We start from the raw sequence: 19096 nt of genomic DNA on the forward strand, positions 1-19096 counted from the left end.
ATTGCCCCCCTTTCTTACTGGGATGGGTGCAGTGATGGGAGGAGAAGGGGGCCTCATTAACACTTGCCCCAACGTCTCCTTTCTTCAGCAGAGCCTGGCACACTGAGCCACAAGTTTACCAAGCTCAGCCTCTTCAAACATGGAGAAAGCGAATCAGTGGCTGCAGCCAGTACGCAATGCTCAAGTGTCATCTCAGACAATCAGTAGCTGAAGCAGTGTCCCTGCTCTGCTGCTGATTACAAGAAGACCGGGGAGTAAATTAACCATCAAAGCAAAAAATGCCAGAAGCAGCTCTGGAAAAAAAAAAACAACAACGTGTAAAGGCATCCTAGGGCTGTTAGATCAAAAGCAACCAATATTGAGCATAGGCCTTGTTAAACAGGGTCCATGACAAGGACAAAAGGACAGCCCTTACACCTCAAGTTAAATCTTAAAAGAATTGGAGCATTTGTTGCGTGTGTAAACAGTCCAAGGCTATATTACCATCCCGGGAATGTGCTGTCCTATATGGGGGGGGGGGGGGATGGATGTCTATTGGTAATGATCATAAGCCGCCTTTTCCCGTTATCATCCTTTAGTGGGAACATAGACCACTAGAGTGTAAAACTTTATTTGCCTTTTATATACAACATATGTTGAGGAAATTGAGATACTTTATGAACTGTATTTTTCTGTATATAATGGCCTGTCTAATTTGGAAAATAGAAAAGCCTCTTGACAATATTTCAATCATACAGTGTCCTAGTGGATAGATCCCCAATAATCATCTGTAAACTGTGCTGGAATAGCTCAACAAAGTTTATAATTATTACTTTGGTGTACTAGGCCTTCCAAAGCAACAGATGCTTTTTTTTTTTATAGCTGCTCTTTGCTCTGGCTAATAGACAGTCCTGAGTATCTGAGTGTCTTCCACTGTTAACTCCAAATTCCTTAATAGGGTGTTTAAAATTGTGCTTCTAATTCAGACAATCCTTTTAGTTTTGAATAACAAAAAAGTAATACATGTCCTTAACTACTTGTGGTTGTTTTATCCCACTTAGTATTATTTCAGGAGAAAACATCTGCCTGCTAGTTTTATACAATGACCTATTGTTATAAAACAATTACACAATAGACATAGTTGTTCATATATTCCTACCATGAAAAGCATACTCATTTTCTATGCGCAACCTGCAGTAGCTTCCCAGTATATTAGAGTGATTTGCATTTTAAAGAAGTTTGACTGTATGACTATGCTTTACTGTTAAGAGTGCAAGGCCAACAACCTGTCAAATTTACTATAATTTGCCCAGTAGCAGGCTTAACCCCTCCCCTCTTCAACCCCTTTTTCTGTTTTTGCACTTTTGTTTTGTCCTCCTTGTGTTTAAAAGGCCATAGCAATTGCACAATATATATTTTGGGGGGTTTCGTGTTTATGCCGTTTACCCTGTGGAAAACTGACATGTCATTTATGTTCTTCAAGTCAGTACGATTACAACGATAGGTAACTTATATAAATTTTATTTTATTTGGCTGCTTTTAAAAAAATTTAAACTTTTTGCTAAAATTAAATATGTTTAAAATTGCTCTATTACCATCCTTATAACGCTTTTATTTTTTTGTCTATGGGGCTTTTTGAAATGTCATTTTTTTTTGTGCCATGGTCTGTACTTTCTATCAGTACCTTGCTTGCGTATATGCACTTTTTATTGCAATTTTACTAAATTTGATGTAACCAAAAAAACTGCGATCCCCTGCAATCTCGAGAGCAAAGACCAACTTCTCCAGTTACTCTCTATTGGACTTGCTAGTGATGGGTCAGCATTCTTTAGATCACACGAGACCCTAATGAGATAGAAAAAAACACTGCTGTAACAAATAATCCAGCATGTAATGGTAGGGACTAGAGATGAGCGAACCAAACTTCATGAGCTTCAATATGAAGGCACAGCTCCTCAATATATATATATATATATATATATATATATATATATACATATATATATATATATATATACAGGGGCTGGCTGGCAGATTTTAGCCTGGGGGGCAAGCACACGGCACTGGCCCTTGACTGGCAGGCTAGCGGCCCATCCTTTAAGGACCACTCTGGCCCTTACCTGGTATTACCCTCCCCAAATAAGTGCGGGAAAGGAAGATACCACATGCGCCACAGAATTATAGTATTGTGGCCAGTGTTCCCAGCCACGAAAAGCCCTTGGAATTGTCTCCGGATGAAATGTCTCAAGCCTCTGAGTACTTCTTTAAACCTAGTGGTCTCTCACATGCTATATAGTATGTAATGAGAGCTATCCCAGGATATATATCTATTGGATTAAAGGGAACCTAGCTCAGGTGCACAGCATAGTACCTTAGGGGGCCTTTACACAGAGAGATTTATCTGACAGATGTTTGAAGCCAAAGCCAGGAACAGACTATAAGCAGAGAACAGGTAATAAAGGAAAAACTGAGATTTCTCCTCTTTTCAACTCCATTCCTGGCTTTGGCTTCAAAAATCTGTCAGCTAAATCTGTCTGTGTGAATGCACAAGGGTTAAGGTACCATGCTGTGTACCTGGTGACCCTGTTATCAGTGCTGTAATCATTTACAATGCCCTTCTGGTTCTCTTATCATGTTACAACCATCAGCCCTGAATCTCTACAGCACCAGCTGTTATCAGAGGAGGTACTACAACTCCCAGCATATCCTGAGGGCTGCAGACTGTCAGTAAATGCTGGAAGTTGTAGTGTTTGCAGCTGTTGTACTTGGAGGATTCTTGGTGTATTGTATACTGGAGGCTTTGTGAGAGATCAGTATACAAAGTTCTGTGGGGGCTCAGTATGTGGATGTGACCCCAGAACAGAACTGATACCGTTATATACCGTTACTGACCAAATCAAATACACCAGTATATAAGAAACATATATTATCACTGTGACCACAACCATTACCACCCTATACTAACTAATACCACCAAACCATAACTGAGATCCAGTATAACAAGACCAATAATACCAGTATAAAAGAAACAAATATCACAACCCCTTCACCACCGCCGCCATTACTAACTAACATCCACTGTACAAATACCAGGATCATCCCCATAGAACATGGGTCTCAAACTTGCGGCCCTCCAGCTGTTGCAAAACTACAATTCCCATCATGCCTGGGACAGCCAAAGCTTTGCTGGAGGGCCGCGAGTTTGAGACCCCTGCCATAGAAGGTTCTCATTATTAAAATGTGTCTGCTGGTCGAGATATCATGTGTAATCGAAGATACATAATGAGCTGCTAGATAGGAGAGCCACTTCCTACTATCTATCTATCTATCTATCTATCTATCTCCTATCTATCTCCTATCTATCTATCTATCTATCTATCTATCTCCTATCTATCTATCTATCTATCTATCTCCTATCTCCTATCTATCTCAGGTATAAGAACACAGACAATAGAGCACACTTGTCAAACTCCGTCCCTCCAGTTGTTACAAAACTACAAATCCCATCATGACTGGACAGATAAAGCATGATGGGAATTGTAGTTTTGCAACACTTGGAGGGACGGAGTTTGAGACCCCTGATAAGTTATAAGACCTCATAAGTGATTATAAAGCAGTTACATTCAGTGACTCACAGTAGGCGTCTTCTCTGCATGAAGAGACGTCCACTTTTCTTTTTCTTCTCCATCTGGCTCCGGCCATCATGAAGGCTTCTCTGGCCAGGACTTCTCTCCACGGGATCTGTCAGACAGACATTTTAGGCTTCTTGCTCCAGCAACATCCTCATTTGTACATCCCTCCATATAGAATGCCCCCCCCCCCCCCCGCTGCACATCTCTCCATATAGAAAAGCCCCCCTGCTGTACATCCCCCATATAGAATAGCCCCCCTGCTGTACATCCCTCCATATAGAATAGCCCCCCCCCCGTGCACATATCTCCATATAGAAAAGCCTCTCTGTGCATCCCCCATATAGAATAGCCCCCCCCCTGTGCATTCTCCCTTATAGAATAGCCCCCCCTGTGCATCCCCCCTTATAGAATAGCCCCCCTGTGCATCCCCCCTTATAGAATAGCCCCCCTGTGCATTCTCCCTTATAGAATAGCCCCCCTGTGCATCCCCCCTAATAGAATAGCCCCCCTGTGCATCCCCCCATATAGAATAGCCCCCCCCCCCCGTGCACATATCTCCATATAGAAAAGCCTCTCTGTGCATCCCCCATATAGAATAGCCCCCCCCCCCCCCTGTGCATTCTCCCTTATAGAAAACCCCCCGGTGCATCCCCCTTATAGAATAGCCCCCCTGTGCATCACCCTTATAGAATAGCCCCCCTGTGCATCACCCTTATAGAATAGCCCCCCTGTGCATTCTCCCTTATAGAATAGCCCCCCCTGTGCATCCCCCTTATAGAATAGCCCCCCTGTGCATCCCCCCTTATAGAATAGCCCCCCTGTGCATTCTCCCTTATAGAATAGCCCCCCTGTGCATCCCCCATATAGAATAGCCCCCCTGCTGTACATCCCTCCATATAGAATACCCCCCCCCCCCCCCCCGTGCACATATCTCCATATAGAAAAGCCTCTCTGTGCATCCCCCATATAGAATAGCCCCCCCCCCCTGTGCATTCTCCCTTATAGAAAAGCCCCCCGGTGCATCCCCCTTATAGAATAGCCCCCCTGTGCATCACCCTTATAGAATAGCACCCCTGTGCATCACCCTTATAGAATAGCCCCCCTGTGCATTCTCCCTTATAGAATAGCCCCCCCTGTGCATCCCCCCTTATAGAATAGCCCCCCTGTGCATTCTCCCTTATAGAATAGCCCCCCTGTGCATTCTCCCTTATAGAATAGCCCCCCTGTGCATCCCCCATATAGAAAAGCCCCCCTGTGCATCCCCCCTTATAGAATAGCCCCCCTGGGCATCCCCCCCATATAGAATAGCCCCCCCTATGCATCCCCCCATATAGAATAGCCCCCCTATGCATCCCCCCCATATAGAATAGCCCCCCCTATGCATCCCCCCATATAGAATAGCCCCCTGTGCATCCCCCCATATAGAATAGCCCCCCTGTGCATCCCCCCTTATAGAATAGCCCCCCTGTGCATTCTCCCTTATAGAATAGCCCCCCTATGCATTCTCCCTTATAGAATAGCCCCCCTGTGCATCCCCCCTCATAGAATAGCCCCCCTAAGCATCCCCCCTCATAGAACAGCCCCCCTAAGCATCCCCCCTCATAGAATAGCCCCCTGTGCATCCCCCCTCATAGAATAGCCCCCTGTGCATCCCCCCTCATAGAATAGCCCCCCTGTGCAACCCCCCTAATAGAATAGCCCCCTGTGCATCCTCCCTAATAGAATAGCCCCCCTGTGCATCCCCCCTAATAGAATAGCCCCCTGTGCATCCTCCCTAATAGAATAGCCCCCCTGTGCATCCTCCCTAATAGAATAGCCCCCTCTGCATCCCCCCTAATAGAATAGCCCCCCTGTGCATCCTCCCTAATAGAATAGCCCCCTCTGCATCCCCCCTAATAGAATAGCCCCCCTGTGCATCCCCCCTAATAGAATAGCCCCCCTGTGCATCCTCCCTAATAGAATAGCCCCCCTGTGCATCCCCCCTCATAGAATAGACCCCCTGTGCATCCCCCCTAATAGAATAGCCCCCCTGTGCATCCCCCCCTAATAGAATAGCCCCCCTGTGCATCCCCCCCTAATAGAATAGCCCCCCTGTGCATCCACCCTAATAGAATAGCCCCCCTAAGCATCCTCCCTGAAGGGGTTTAAAAAAAAAAATAAGATAAACAACTCACCTCTCCTCGGGCCGGATCTTCAGTCTGCAGCAGCTTCTCCCTGCTGCTGCAGCACGGCGGCTCCTCTCTCCGCTCTCAGGTCCTCAGCGGCGCGTCAGGGAAGTGACGTCACCGCTGGGGACCTGATGTAGGTGCCTGCAGACGTGCCTGCGCGCGGCACGTCTGCGGCTACTGGGGGGGAGCAGGCGGCCTGAAAGAGACTGAGGGAATAGCGCGGCGGCCGGCCGCGCTATTCTTTCAGTCTCAATTATAGCAGAGGGTCGGCTACGGGTCGCAGCCCACTCATTGGTGGGGAAGACCAGCCCGGGGGGCACATTCCCCCTTGCCCCCCGGCCCAGCCCGCCCCTGTATATATATATATATATATATATATTGGAGCAAGTCAGTTTACACGAGCTACAGAGAGATAGGTAGCGTCATTGACACTGACACATGTTCTGCTGCCAGACACGGTCTTACAACAGGCCACCTGACATTACCTGCCCGGTAACTGACAGATTGGACTTCACCCAGAAGAGTTGTGGATGTTGGTGGATCACTGATGTACAATGTACAATGTACAATGTATGCCAGTGATCCACCAGCATCCATCACTCTCCTGGCTGAGGTTAACCCTTTTAATATGGAGAGAGTATTTTAAATAAATAAGAAAGTGTCACAGGTCAGTTCCTATAACTCTCTCTCCTGAGGAGATCTGCCACCAAGGTTGAAGGTGGATCTGTATCTAGGTGTTGGTGAAATTGATGGAATTTGTAGTTTTCCCCAGGGCCAACTAACTAATAGAGATGATCGAACTTTGGGATTTTGCAGGTTCGATTGAACTCGAACATTCTTGAACCTGAAGCATTTGATGCCTTCCCAGTCCGTGGGGAAGGAGGACACAGCCCGGGTATCGCCTGGAATTCTGTCTGGAACACAGCCTATTTCCTAGGCTGAATCCCGGAATTCAAGGGAGTACCCAGGCTGTCTCCTCCTTCCCCACGAACCGGGAAGGCATCGGAAATCAAATGCTGCAGGATCGAGTTCAATCGAACCTGAAAAATTCCGAGGTTCGATCATCCCTACTCCCTAATACTGTTGTCTGGGGTGATTATAGGGATGCCCTTGGTGTTGGGGCAGCAATGGTTTCTGCTCCAGGGAGTTGGCTTCCTGTACTGATCTAAAGTGCATGAGATGGCTGTTAGGCATCATCTTCCCACTCCTTCGATTCCATGGGAACAGAGGAAGGCTCCAGTGGCGATACACCCGGCCAGGTGACTCCACCGACCCTTCTCCTTCTCACATATAGAACACGAGAGACCCTATGGCCTGAGGAAGGTCCTGGTCGGACCGAAATGTTGCACAATACATTGTTGGTCTCATCTCATGTACTTTCTGTCTATGCTCGGAGTAAATACCTTGTATCACATTGTTAAATAAAACCCTCACTTATTCTTGCATGAAAAAACGAGTGCCGTGGTTTTCTACTGTACAAGATTGAAGGTTGAAGAACCCAGTTACCACTGAGCACCGGCTCTACAATTTAAGGCAGAGGTTTGCAGCACTGATCCTAAACATAGGTGACTGCAAAAGTCCACCATCCACACAGACCTTGCATAGGGGTATACTCCTCACCAGATTCTAGGTTATGTATGAACTCCTGGAGGTGGCGCTATTTTATGGAGCTTCTGCCAATAGGGTGCAGTCATGCAGTAAGTCTCTCAGAAAGCCATAAACTTTAAATTTGTTAAGTTCCTGGATATTGGCTAGCCTCCACTCAGGACATGCTTCAAACATCTTCTGATGTTCCACTCCTGCTCCCTGTGACTGTTCTCTTACTAGCCCCCTTAAGGATCGGCCAGTAAAGGTTCTTAGAAAGTCTGATGGCCTTAATGGGACTGCTGCACATTCATCAAAAGACAGCCTCAGTGGCACTGCTGAAAGTTCATTGCATGACAGCCTCAGTGGAATTGCTGCACGCTCATCACATGACAGCCTCAGTAAGACTACTGCACCTTGGTTGCATGGAGCATCAAAATAGTGTCCATGGTCCTCATTGCCTCCCAATATGATAGCGGTGTACTTGTGAACGGCCACACTGTAAAACACACAGCTCCTTAGGAGCGGAAATACAGGGATGGAGACACAGCTTTTGATTTGTGTTTAGCAGGTTTAGCATGCTCCAAACAGCCGCTACGTCTGTTAATATCAATGTCACATTAAAAAGCACCTTTTTGCCATGAAAAAAAGACGCATTTTGTATGTGTTTTTAACTGCTAAAGAGCTTTAATATTCTCAATCTTGTAGCTGCAGTTTTAGTACAGTTCGTTTAAGGTTTGGTTTCCGTCAAAGTTCGTCGATCCTGCCGATCCGAACTTTTATCTGTAGTAATTACAGATATAATAACAAATCACAGATTATTCTCCAGTGCATAAATGTAGGCATTGTGTTTGTTTTTCCAAACTTCTTTTCTCTATGAATAATAAAATGGTTTACAATATACAATAGTAACATTGTAGCAGCAATATTAAACATATTATAGTCTTGGCTGCCTGTCAAATTTTGTTGGAGTTAATGGGAAAGAACTTAGGATGGGAGAACTTTGATTACTGTCTTTTCAAGCTGACAGGATGAACAGAAAGTGGAAAAAAATTAATAGCAATTACCTGCAAATCACCTACTTCTAATTGAAAATGTGCTATCTAAATGAGAAAATGTGCACAGCTCTTTTCTTTACCAAGGGCAAAGATGTACAAAACTCAAATGTTCTAACATTTTATTATGATATGTAGAGCTACGACTAGAAAATGGGAGGTATTGTGTGACTGAATAACTTCAGTACTGTAATTTCAAACTAAATGAAGCATAAAGAGGCTTGACACATATCAAGGACGCTTAACATATATATTATGTATAAGTTAAGCATTGTATTATAACAGCTGTTATTTTTGTTTCAAAAGTTAGAAGCATGACATAGATCAATAAGAGACCCTTGTTCTCAGTTGGCCCCAAGTCTTAATAGTAAGACAGGCTAGACCCACTTGTAATTCAAATCAAAATTTGCTGCGAATTGGGCCATCAATTCACTTTGTTCTGCAAAGCAGATTCCTGGCAATTCCCTACGGAAATTCGCAAAAAAACAAAATGGCGACCTCACATGCTGTCTGGGTGGAACAAAATGATGAGCCATAATCCCTAGCGCCCATCCAATCAGCTGCAGGCTACTCTGTGATGTCGGCAGCTCCCCCTCACCCTCTATTTAAGGTGGTTCATTTACGGAGGTAGAAGACACAGTCCATTTTATTCACTCACTGGGCACTGTAAACTCTTACTGAGTTATACCAATTTGCTGGCATCAGTGAATTGGGCGTATGCCTTACATAATTAGTGGTTGCACTTCACTCCTACTGTGTTAACCCTTTAAGGACGGGGCCCATTTTCGTTTTTACTTTTTCGGTTTTTCCTCCTTGTGTTTAAAAGGTCATAGCACTTGCATTTTTCCACCTAGAAACCCACATGACCCCTTATTTTTTACGTCACTAATTGTACTTTGCAATTACAGGCTGAATTTTTGCATAAAGTACACTGCGAAACCAGAAAAAAATTCAAAGTGTGGTGAAATTGAAAAAAAAAAGCATTTCTTTTATTTGGGGGAAATGTGTTTTTACGCCATTCACCCTGGGGTAAAACTGACTTGTTATGCATGTTCCTCAAGTTGTTACGATTAAAACGATATATAACATGTATAACTTATATTGTATCTGATGGCCTGTAAAAAATTCAAACCGTTGTTAACCAATATACGTTCCTTAAAATCGCTCCATTCCCAGGCTTATAGCGCTTTTATCCTTTGGTCTATGGGGCTGTGCGAGGTGTCATTTTTTGCACCATGATGTGATCTTTCTATCGGTACCTTGATTGCCCATACACGTCTTTTTGATCGCTTTTTATTAAATTTTTTCTGGATTTGATGCGACCAAAAATGCGCAATTTTGCACTTTGGGATTTTTTTGCGCTGACGCCGTTTACCGTACGAGATCAGGAATGTGATTAATTAATAGTTTGGGCGATTACGCACGCGGCGATAGCAAACATGTTTATTTATTTATTTATTTGTTTACTTTTATTTAAAACCTGGGAAAAGGGGGGTGATTCAGACTTTTATTAGGGGAGGGGGCTTTTTACTATAAACAACACTTTTTTTTTTTTTTACACATATACTAGAAGCCCCCCTGGGGGACTTCTAGTATATACACTGTGATCTCTCATTGAGATCTCTGCAGCATAGATATGCTGCAGAGATCCATGAGATCGGCACTCGTTTGCTTTCGGCTGCTGCAGCCGAAAACGAACGAGTGCCGAGCCGAGGACGGCGCCATCTTGGACGCGTCCCCGGCCGCAATCAGTAACGGAGATCGCTCCTCCAGGACAAGGTCCCGGAGGAGCGATCTCCCCCACTAGACCCCAGGGAAACGTTGCCTCCGGTAATCGGAGGCAGCTGTCAACTTTGACAGCTGCCTCCGATTAGCTAATTAGCGGGCACGGCGATCAGACCGTGCCCGCTAATAGCAGCGGTCCCGGGCTACTCGCGGCACCCGGGATCGCGGCACTTCAAAGCGGGGCCGCCGCGCGGCCCCGCTTTGAATTGCAAGTGAGGACATATGACGTAGGGGTACGTCATATGTCCTTAAGAGGTTAAACAAATTTGGTTTCATTAATGAACTGAGTGTGCGCTTTACATAATCAGTGCTCGCACTCCACTCCTACTAGTTGGCTTTCATTAGATTGGATGATTGGCTGATTCTTTTTTAAATTGTGATTTTCCAATTTTTACACTTTTACAAGAACATGCATTAACAAATCCCCCCATTCTATAATAGTGCCAGTACTGTAGCTACTATAGTTTGGCTGTTTTATTGAAATTCATTAAGATTCAATCTGCGAAAATTAACAAATTATACCCAAAATTTGCAGAGCTCGCAAAACAAATTTCTGGTTGCTTTGCTCATCTCTACAGAAAACACTGAGAAAACACAAACAAACACTATCAGCAGACCAAGAGTAACAAACCAGGTGGGGGCTACACCAAACAGAACAAAGATCTTAGTGACACTGAATGGCAAACACAATGAGCAGAGTAAAATGCTTCCTTTAAATAAGATTAGCAAAATATACCAAAAGCCAGATAACAACTAAAATCAGTCATGGATCCTTTCCCCCAATAAAACCCCAAGGCTGTAGGCAGCAACATTGGGATGAGAAGAGATAATGACATAGCGGTTTCCAATCCACCATGTGTAACATATATTTCTTACAATTTTTTTATTCAAAATTGTAGGTTTGAAAAATCCTCAGCATCAGGTCCCTTTTGGTCTTATTGGTCTGTTGACCAATAAGCAATATTTTCAACATTAAAGCAGAACTTCAGGTTTTTGTCTTTTGTGAAGCTTATTTGTGTGGCATTCACGTGATAATCTTCTGTCACTGGTGGCTGCCAGGACTGTCTTCATTTCAGGGTCTTCATTTCACTGTTATGCTTCTCCATGAGCTACACCTGTGTTTTGTATTGGATCGAATGACCTTTAGGGTATATTAACACGAACGGACTGACAGCGAGATTCTCGCTGCGAGTCCAGCAGGTCCTGGCAGTTCCCACACACTATATACTCGGTGCGGTCTGAACGACCGCAGCGAGTATGTAATTCTACCGCCCTTAACCCCTTCTGCTCCCGCCCGGCTCCCCCGCTGTAAGCATACATTACCTCTCTCCTCGCTGCACGGGTCCGGCGTCCTGCTCTCCTGTCCGGCCAATCAGTGGCTGCGGCTGGGCAACACACTGATTGACCAGACGGGAGAGCAGGACGCCAGACCCTTGCAGCGAGGAGAGGTAATGTATGCTTACAGCGGGGGAGCCGGGCGGGAGCAGAAGGGGTTAAGGGCGGTAGAATTACATACTCGCTGCGGTCCTAGTAAACCCCTTCAGGTGGCTTGTTGTATATAGCCATTCTACCCTTACAGTAGTTGATATAATTTCTCCTTGTAGTAACGTAATAGTGAGCTTGTGCTTGTAAATAGAAGCAAATCAGAGCAATCTAAGCTTCAGTGCAAAACCCTTGAAGGAAGAATAAAGCAACCTTGACAGAAGGTATCTTTCAGATCAAGGTACAGTAGGTGCTCTTTTACCTATATGTCTGTGTCTACTTAAAACTGAAAAAAAAAAAAAAAATAGTAAAACACTTAAGAAGATAAGATATTGTAAACATTATCTTTAGCAGGGATAAAGGATTAAATTAGTCAAACATTGCATACCTTATTCACTTACTTTGAGCTAAAATTATAATTTAATTATCAAAAAACATTACATATAAATGTATACTGTGTGTGTGTGTGTGTGTGTGTGTGTGTGTGTGTGTGTGTGTGTGTGTGTGTGTGTGTAAGAAAAAACTTAGAGTCACTGTCGTAATTTTTTTTTTTTGCAGAAATCAATAGTCCAGGCGATTTTAAGAAACTTTGTAATTGGGTTTATTAGCCAAATCTTCCATTATCTGCATGTAAAAAGCCTTTTCCCAGGTCCCCCCCCCCTCCTTCCTCTTTTTCATCCACTCTGAAAAATCTGAAAATTGTGACTTGTTGCAGGAGACGTACCCTGTCTGTTCTAGGGAGAGGGGAGGGGGGAGGAGGAAGGAGGGAGTTAGCCGGCAGCAGAAAGCAGATAACAGAGGATTACAGGCACAGAGCTGGGTGACCGCTGTAATCCGAGCTCAGACAGGTCACTGGTGATGGTCAGAAGAGATATCCCGTGAGGGATTTGTAGATTAACTCTTTGTTGTCCTGTTTTGGTCTTTTCTTTAGCTCTCTCCATAGGAGAACAATGAAGACAGGGGGAGAGCTTCAAACTGATTTTTCATGATAAAAATGCATTTTTCGGATAATAAACCCACTTACAAAGTTTCTTAAAATCGCCTGGACTATTGATTTCTGCAAAAAAAAAATTCACGACAGTGACACTTTAACATATTACTACATCAAAGGCTATTACATTGCTATACAAGTTATTAAAATCCAGATTGATTTTCAGCAGCCATTATGCAGCAATTTTTTAAATTCACAGCTAATGGTCATTCTGGTCTGCATAATAAATCGTTAGAAGTGTTAGAACTTCTTTGCCCTAATATGTAGGATACATTTAGTTGTTAGGTAGCAGACAGTAACAGCTCTTCTTGTCTCCAGGTTACAGTTTTTTATTGTTTGCTCACTTGACATTAAAACTGTCCTCTAAGCTGAGTTATGTATTTCTGGAGACAATTCTCTTCAAACATTCCCAGTACTGCTCATGTGTGGTACTTCCCATCTAACCTTATTTAGAACTTGTTTGTGGTTAATCTATTGCCACGGTTTATTGTATTTCTTTTAAGGAAATGGTTTCCATGTCCCATGAATAAAGAAACTGCAGCTTTGATTTAGTGTAACATTCCTTTATACAAAAACAAGAAGTTAATTACGGTATGTTACATTAACTTGGATTACTCTACAGTAGTTTCCTTGGGTACCTGGATTATAAAGCAGATTGTTGAGGTGGAGCAGAACACTTGGGGATTCTCACAATATTTTCTTCCAAGGAACATAGTGACATAGTTACATCGTTTGTATGATTGAAAAACGACCTCTGTCCATCAAGTTTAACCAAGGAGGGGATGGATGGATGGAGGGAAGGGAGGGATGATGGGTAGATTCTATAAATATGAATTAATATTATTTTGTTCTAAGAACTTGTCTAGGCCTGTTTTGAAGCCTCCACTGTTTTTTCTGTGACAGTTCTCATAGTAAAGAAGGCTTGTCTTTGGAGATATTTTTTTCTCCAGGCAGAGACAATGCTCCCTTGTCCTTTTTTCTTTTGGGGGGGGGGGGGTTATCTGGAACATCTCTTCCTCATATTTCTCCTAGGGGCCATTTATATATTTAAATAAATTAATTATATCCCCTAAATGTCTTTTAATCTTTCCAAATAACTAAGATGCCCCATTCCCCTTATTAGTTTAGTAGCCCTCCTTTATACCTTTTCCAGTTCTAGGACATCCTTTCTATGAATCAGTGCACATAACTGAACAGCATACTCCAGATGAGGCCACACCAAAGCTTAATAAATGCATGACAATATCCTGCTGTCCTTAGAAGCAGCTGACTGACATTGTGTGCTGTTCTGTAGTCTATTATCTATGAGTACATCCAGATTCTTCTCTAATAGTGTATCTCCCAGTGTAACTAGTTCTAGGACATATGATGCTTGCAGGTTATTAGTACCCAGGTGCATAACTTTACATTTATCCACATTGAACCTCATTTTCCAAGTGGACATCCAAACACTCATCGATTCCAAGTCAGCTTGCAACATCTGCCCATCTTCCATCGACTGTACTGTCCTACAAAGCTTGGTGTCATCTGCAAAGATAGAAATATTGCTGTTAATTCAATCTTCAATATAATTAATAAACAAGTAAAACAGAAGGGGGCCCAGTACTGACCCTTGGGGTACACCACTTATTATCAGGGACCATTCAGAGTAGGAATCATTGACCACCACTCTCTGGGTATGGTCCTTACGTCAGTGTTTAATCCAGTTACAAGCTACACTTTCTAAACCCATAGACCTTAATTTACCCATCAGACACCCATGAGGGACTGTGTCAAACGCTTTTGCAAAATCCAGGTACACTATATCCACAGACACCCCCCTATGCAGACTTCTACTCACCTCTTCTGTCTGTAGTAAAACCTTGTTGGCAGTTCAGTACATTACACATGTTACCAGCACTGTCCTGTTCCGTCATACATGTTATGGTAAAAGGAAAGATGCCATTACACAGTACAACTATTCCTGTAAAAAACAAGCACTTACATGGCTTGTAGATAGAAAACTGAAAGTGCTAGAGCTCTTAGAAGGGGAGGAGGGAAAAACGAAAACACTAAGATCAAAATTTGCGCGGTCCCCTGGGTCATTTTGGGCCTGGTCCTCAAAGGTTTAAACTACTAGAGGTCATTTTAATTTAATCGAAAACATGTCAATTTAAATTTAGAAATAAATCACCCCAATGAACAAAATAGAAAATCTGTTAGTACTTGTTGACAAACAGCAAATGAGAATAATATAGATATATGCAGGTACTGTAAATTTTCCAACTATTTTTTGTTTCTGGGAGAGGGCATCCATGCATCCACACCAAAATAAGCTGTTTTATAAAACAAAATCATGTTTCGGCCTCCTTAACTATTTCTACACACAAAATGACTTTTCATTATAATTGGAGATAGTGATTTGTGCCCAATTTAAAATGTCCAAGGCTAATATAATCTTCCTTTGGAAGCAATTATTTGCTCTAAGATTAACTAGAAAGTCTTTAGATCACCTAACTTTCTTTATTAGAGCATTGATTTAGTGTTCTCTCTACTTTTTCATGCTAAAGCATGCCTTTACAAGAGTATTCTAAATTTAGGTACATTCTCACGATAATCTAATTTTCTTCTCTGCTGCTAAATTAACTATTAGTCATGGTTGGATATACTGTATTCTGTTATACCTCACCCAAGTGCAAAATAAATTACCATATAAAATAATACCAATGGTTCTTCCTTCCCATTACTATAAAACAAACTTTGAACCAATACCACTTTTTACTTATTCCGACAGTGTAATGAACTATGTTTATATCGTAATTTCTTTTTTTTTTTGTTTTTTTAAGGTCTTGTGTAAGCAAGACAAGCCCTTTGTCTCTGGAAGACCCAATCTGTCTGTGCATTGCACATTTCCAAAAAAGTTACTGATGCTCAACATTTCAGTAAATACATTTTGTAAAGCATTGGCACCAGAAAGCCTTTGTTTTTGTGATGTCAGATTTTTGACTCCTAATCTTGACATATGGCCATAATTTCAAGAAACTTTTGTGTCTATGCATGTGTATGTAACATTATATGTAAGTAACATTATAAGGCCACTAGGACAGGGAAAGGTATGAATGGATGTGCCCATTCCAGTTTATGATGCCCTTTGTGAATAAGGTATGAAAATACGAATACATTTACTTGTAATTATGTATGTTATCACTTTATTCATAAGTTAAAACAGATTCCTAGAGTCCCTTTCAACATGTTATATTGTCATTTATTTCAGTTAATTTTGATAAGGTATACTTTATATTTTAACAGTGGTTATCTCATCTCTTCATTCATTTATCACTAATGGTTTTCAGTGTTTGGTATAAGTCAAACTTTAGTGCTTATATTATTATATTGAAACAAGAATTCACATTACATTTTGCATTTACATTTTCTTTACTCCTTTTAATTAGCAGGGGTTTTTTTTCTCTTTAGAGATGCACATTTATAACAATCTTTGTTGCCTTGAAGCAGCTCCACTAATAACAATGGAAATAATTATATTTTGTATACTCCATCATAAGAATTGATAGGCTGGAAAAATTTCTTAGAAGAACTTTATTTTAATTTCTATTTTTATTGAAATGTTAAGTTTAGCATTTGTCTTGAACTTTGAGCTTTTATAGTGTCTAGATAAAAAGCACAATGTAAATGAATCTTTACTGGCTTTAAAAACTGAATATTTTCTTTATTTCACCTGCACTAGTTCTAATTGCGATATTTTCTTTTCCATAAAGGAAGAAAATGAAATCCCTTCAAGTGTCTTTGTAAAAGAACCTACACCTGTTCCTAGTATAACAGAAGGTCCAGAAGAATCTGCTGACCCTAACAAGTCTCAGGAGGAGACCATGCATACAATTGACCTTTCTTCAGATGATGAAATTAATCATGAAGATGATGGCCATGATGACAGTTTTGATGAAAAATTAGAGCCAAGCAGAGCTGAGAAAATGAAAAGATCTAGTCTGAAAAAAGTAGACAGTCTGAAGAAAGCATTTTCACGTCAAAATATTGAAAAGAAGATGAATAAGATAAGCACAAAAATTGTGTCACCGGAAAGAAGGGAAAAAATCAAAAAGTCCTTTACTCCATCCCAAAATAAGTCTTCAAAAGGGTCATCCTTCAAAGTTCCGATAGGTTTTAGCGTGAAGAAGTCCCATGATGAAGAAATTCCCATGCAGGCCGAGGTGACATCCCCAAGTCAAGGTGAAGAAGAAAAAGCTGTGAATGGTGAGGATGGTGGCCCAGAGGTTGAGAAGCCTTCTGAGGCTCCTCCTAATGAGGAAGTGAAAACAGTTGAAGTCTCGACAGATAAAGAGCCTAAAAAAGAAGATGATGTGAGAAAAAACATTGAGTTGTCTATTGTTGAAGATGAAGATGAGAATAATTTAGACTTTGAAACTGAGAATCCATTTAGTACAGAGTACCAGCCAAAGCCTGGGGAATTAGAAGAAGTGTATGAAGCAGCTAAACAGTCAACAGCTCTACAAATAGACCAAACTGCATAAAAACAGTAAATGCAGTCATCTGGTTTTTAAGTGATGATTTACACACAGAAAAAATATGAATTTAATACATATACACAGGTATTTCTTAATACGATTTGAAAACAGTAGAGGAGTTTATGCTTATGAGCAATATATTTAGGTAAAGGAAGCTGTCTATTACTCAGTAGATCAGAGATCAGCTAAAAGTTTTGTTTCTTTCATAAATAGTAATTAGTTTTGGATGGCATTGGAAAACTAGATAAATACACTTTTTCATTAACATAAATACTATCTATCTATCTATCTATCTATCTATCTATCTATCTATCTATCTATCATCTATATTATAAATGCAAGCTATACTGCATAACATAAGCTGGAATTTAAGGGTGGCCATTATTTTGTAACTAAACATTTTACATGCCTTAGGGGGGATTTTAAGCAGATATAAAGGAAAATAAATAAATATATATGTATATGAATTGAGTGAACTAAACCTCTACATATTTAGGTTATTTAGACTAGGTCTCATTGTCATCATGTCTGCTGATCTAACTTATTTCATTTGAATATATGGGACCAATCTTCTAGGGAATATGAAGTTTTCATATAGATAGTAGAGTAAATTAATGTGTCCTAGTATTACAATACAAATACTAACAAAAATGTAATTACATGAAATATGAACATGTGTATTTTCAAGTAAAGCTCTTATTGTCCAAGGTTTTCTATGTATTTTCCTTTCTCTTCTCTTAGTATATTCTAGGACAACTAAACCTTAAAGGGGTAGTGCGGCGCTAAACAATTATTCATTAAACAACACACATTACAAAGTTATACAACTTTGTAATGTATGTTATGTTAGTGAATGGCCCCCTTCCCAGTGTTTCCCCCCACCCACGCTAGACCCGGAAGTGTAGTGCTCTATACTCACCTGATCCGTGTCGACCCCCGTCCGCCATCTTGCGACAATGATGACGCGACAGAAGGGGGCCGGCACAAGGGACGGTCGGAGCGGTTCGGCCGGCGCCCGAAGATTACATCATTGTCACAAGATGGCGGACAGGGGTCGACATGGATCAGGTGAGTATAGAGCACTACACTTCCGGGGGTGGCGTGGGTGGGGGGAAACACGGGGAAGGGGGCCATTCACTAACATAACATACATTACAAAGTGTTATAACTTTGTAATGTGTGTTATTTAGTGAATAATTGTTTAGTGCCGCACTACCCCTTAAATTTGATATGTGCATAGACACATATAAAGTATGTTTACTTCAAGAGAACAATAGAAGAGGTGAATATGACACATTACCACCAAATATAAAACGTTACCATATACAACTAATATGACAGCATTTTGTGTGTCACTTTGTTGTCTTTTTTGCATTGTATTTCTTGCTGTATTTTTTAAATATTCTAGGCTTTGTTCTGAAATAATCTTATTTATCAGTGTTGATATATAATGCTTGTTTTCAATAGCAATAATGTAACGTCCTGACATGAACCAAATGTATATTTTGGTTGCAAGGAGATTTAAAGAATTTCCAGAATACATGTTAGAAAGGCTTCGTGGTGGATTGTGGGGGGCTAAGACTATTTACAGGGGGTTGTCTCAATTAAATAGGCTCCATTCTTTTATTTTGTCCTGATATATTGTGTGTTTCCAAATAGACAAGGGTAAAGTGACGTCCCATTCACCTCTGTGCCCCCATCATTGAACTCTGCTAAAAAATATTGTTGCAAGTATAAAAATCTTAAAATAATTTTAAAAGTGAAAAAGGCTGGGTTTACACATTTTAAAATAAATACCAAAAAAGCGGCAGTAAAATATGTATGGACATTTTTTTCATCTGAAATTTGTTCTAATAAAGCCTATGGAAAAGTATCTGTCAGTTGTGCCCACTTTTTCATA

The 19096-nt window shown here is 41.4% G+C and overlaps 1 protein-coding gene across 1 annotated transcript in view; it reads left to right on the top strand.

Moving 5' to 3' along the window:
* Nucleotides 1-18006, top strand: part of CAVIN2 (caveolae associated protein 2) — a 55250-nt gene extending 37244 nt beyond the window's left edge. The window contains exon 2 of the mRNA XM_069985348.1: nucleotides 16432-18006. Within this exon, the coding sequence (XP_069841449.1) occupies nucleotides 16432-17202 (771 nt within the window). The 3' untranslated portion in view covers nucleotides 17203-18006. The remainder of the gene's footprint in view (nucleotides 1-16431) is intronic.
* Nucleotides 18007-19096: the final 1090 nt, after the last annotated feature.

This window comes from Dendropsophus ebraccatus, chromosome 9, assembly GCF_027789765.1.
Source record: "Dendropsophus ebraccatus isolate aDenEbr1 chromosome 9, aDenEbr1.pat, whole genome shotgun sequence".
NCBI lineage: Eukaryota > Metazoa > Chordata > Amphibia > Anura > Hylidae > Dendropsophus > Dendropsophus ebraccatus.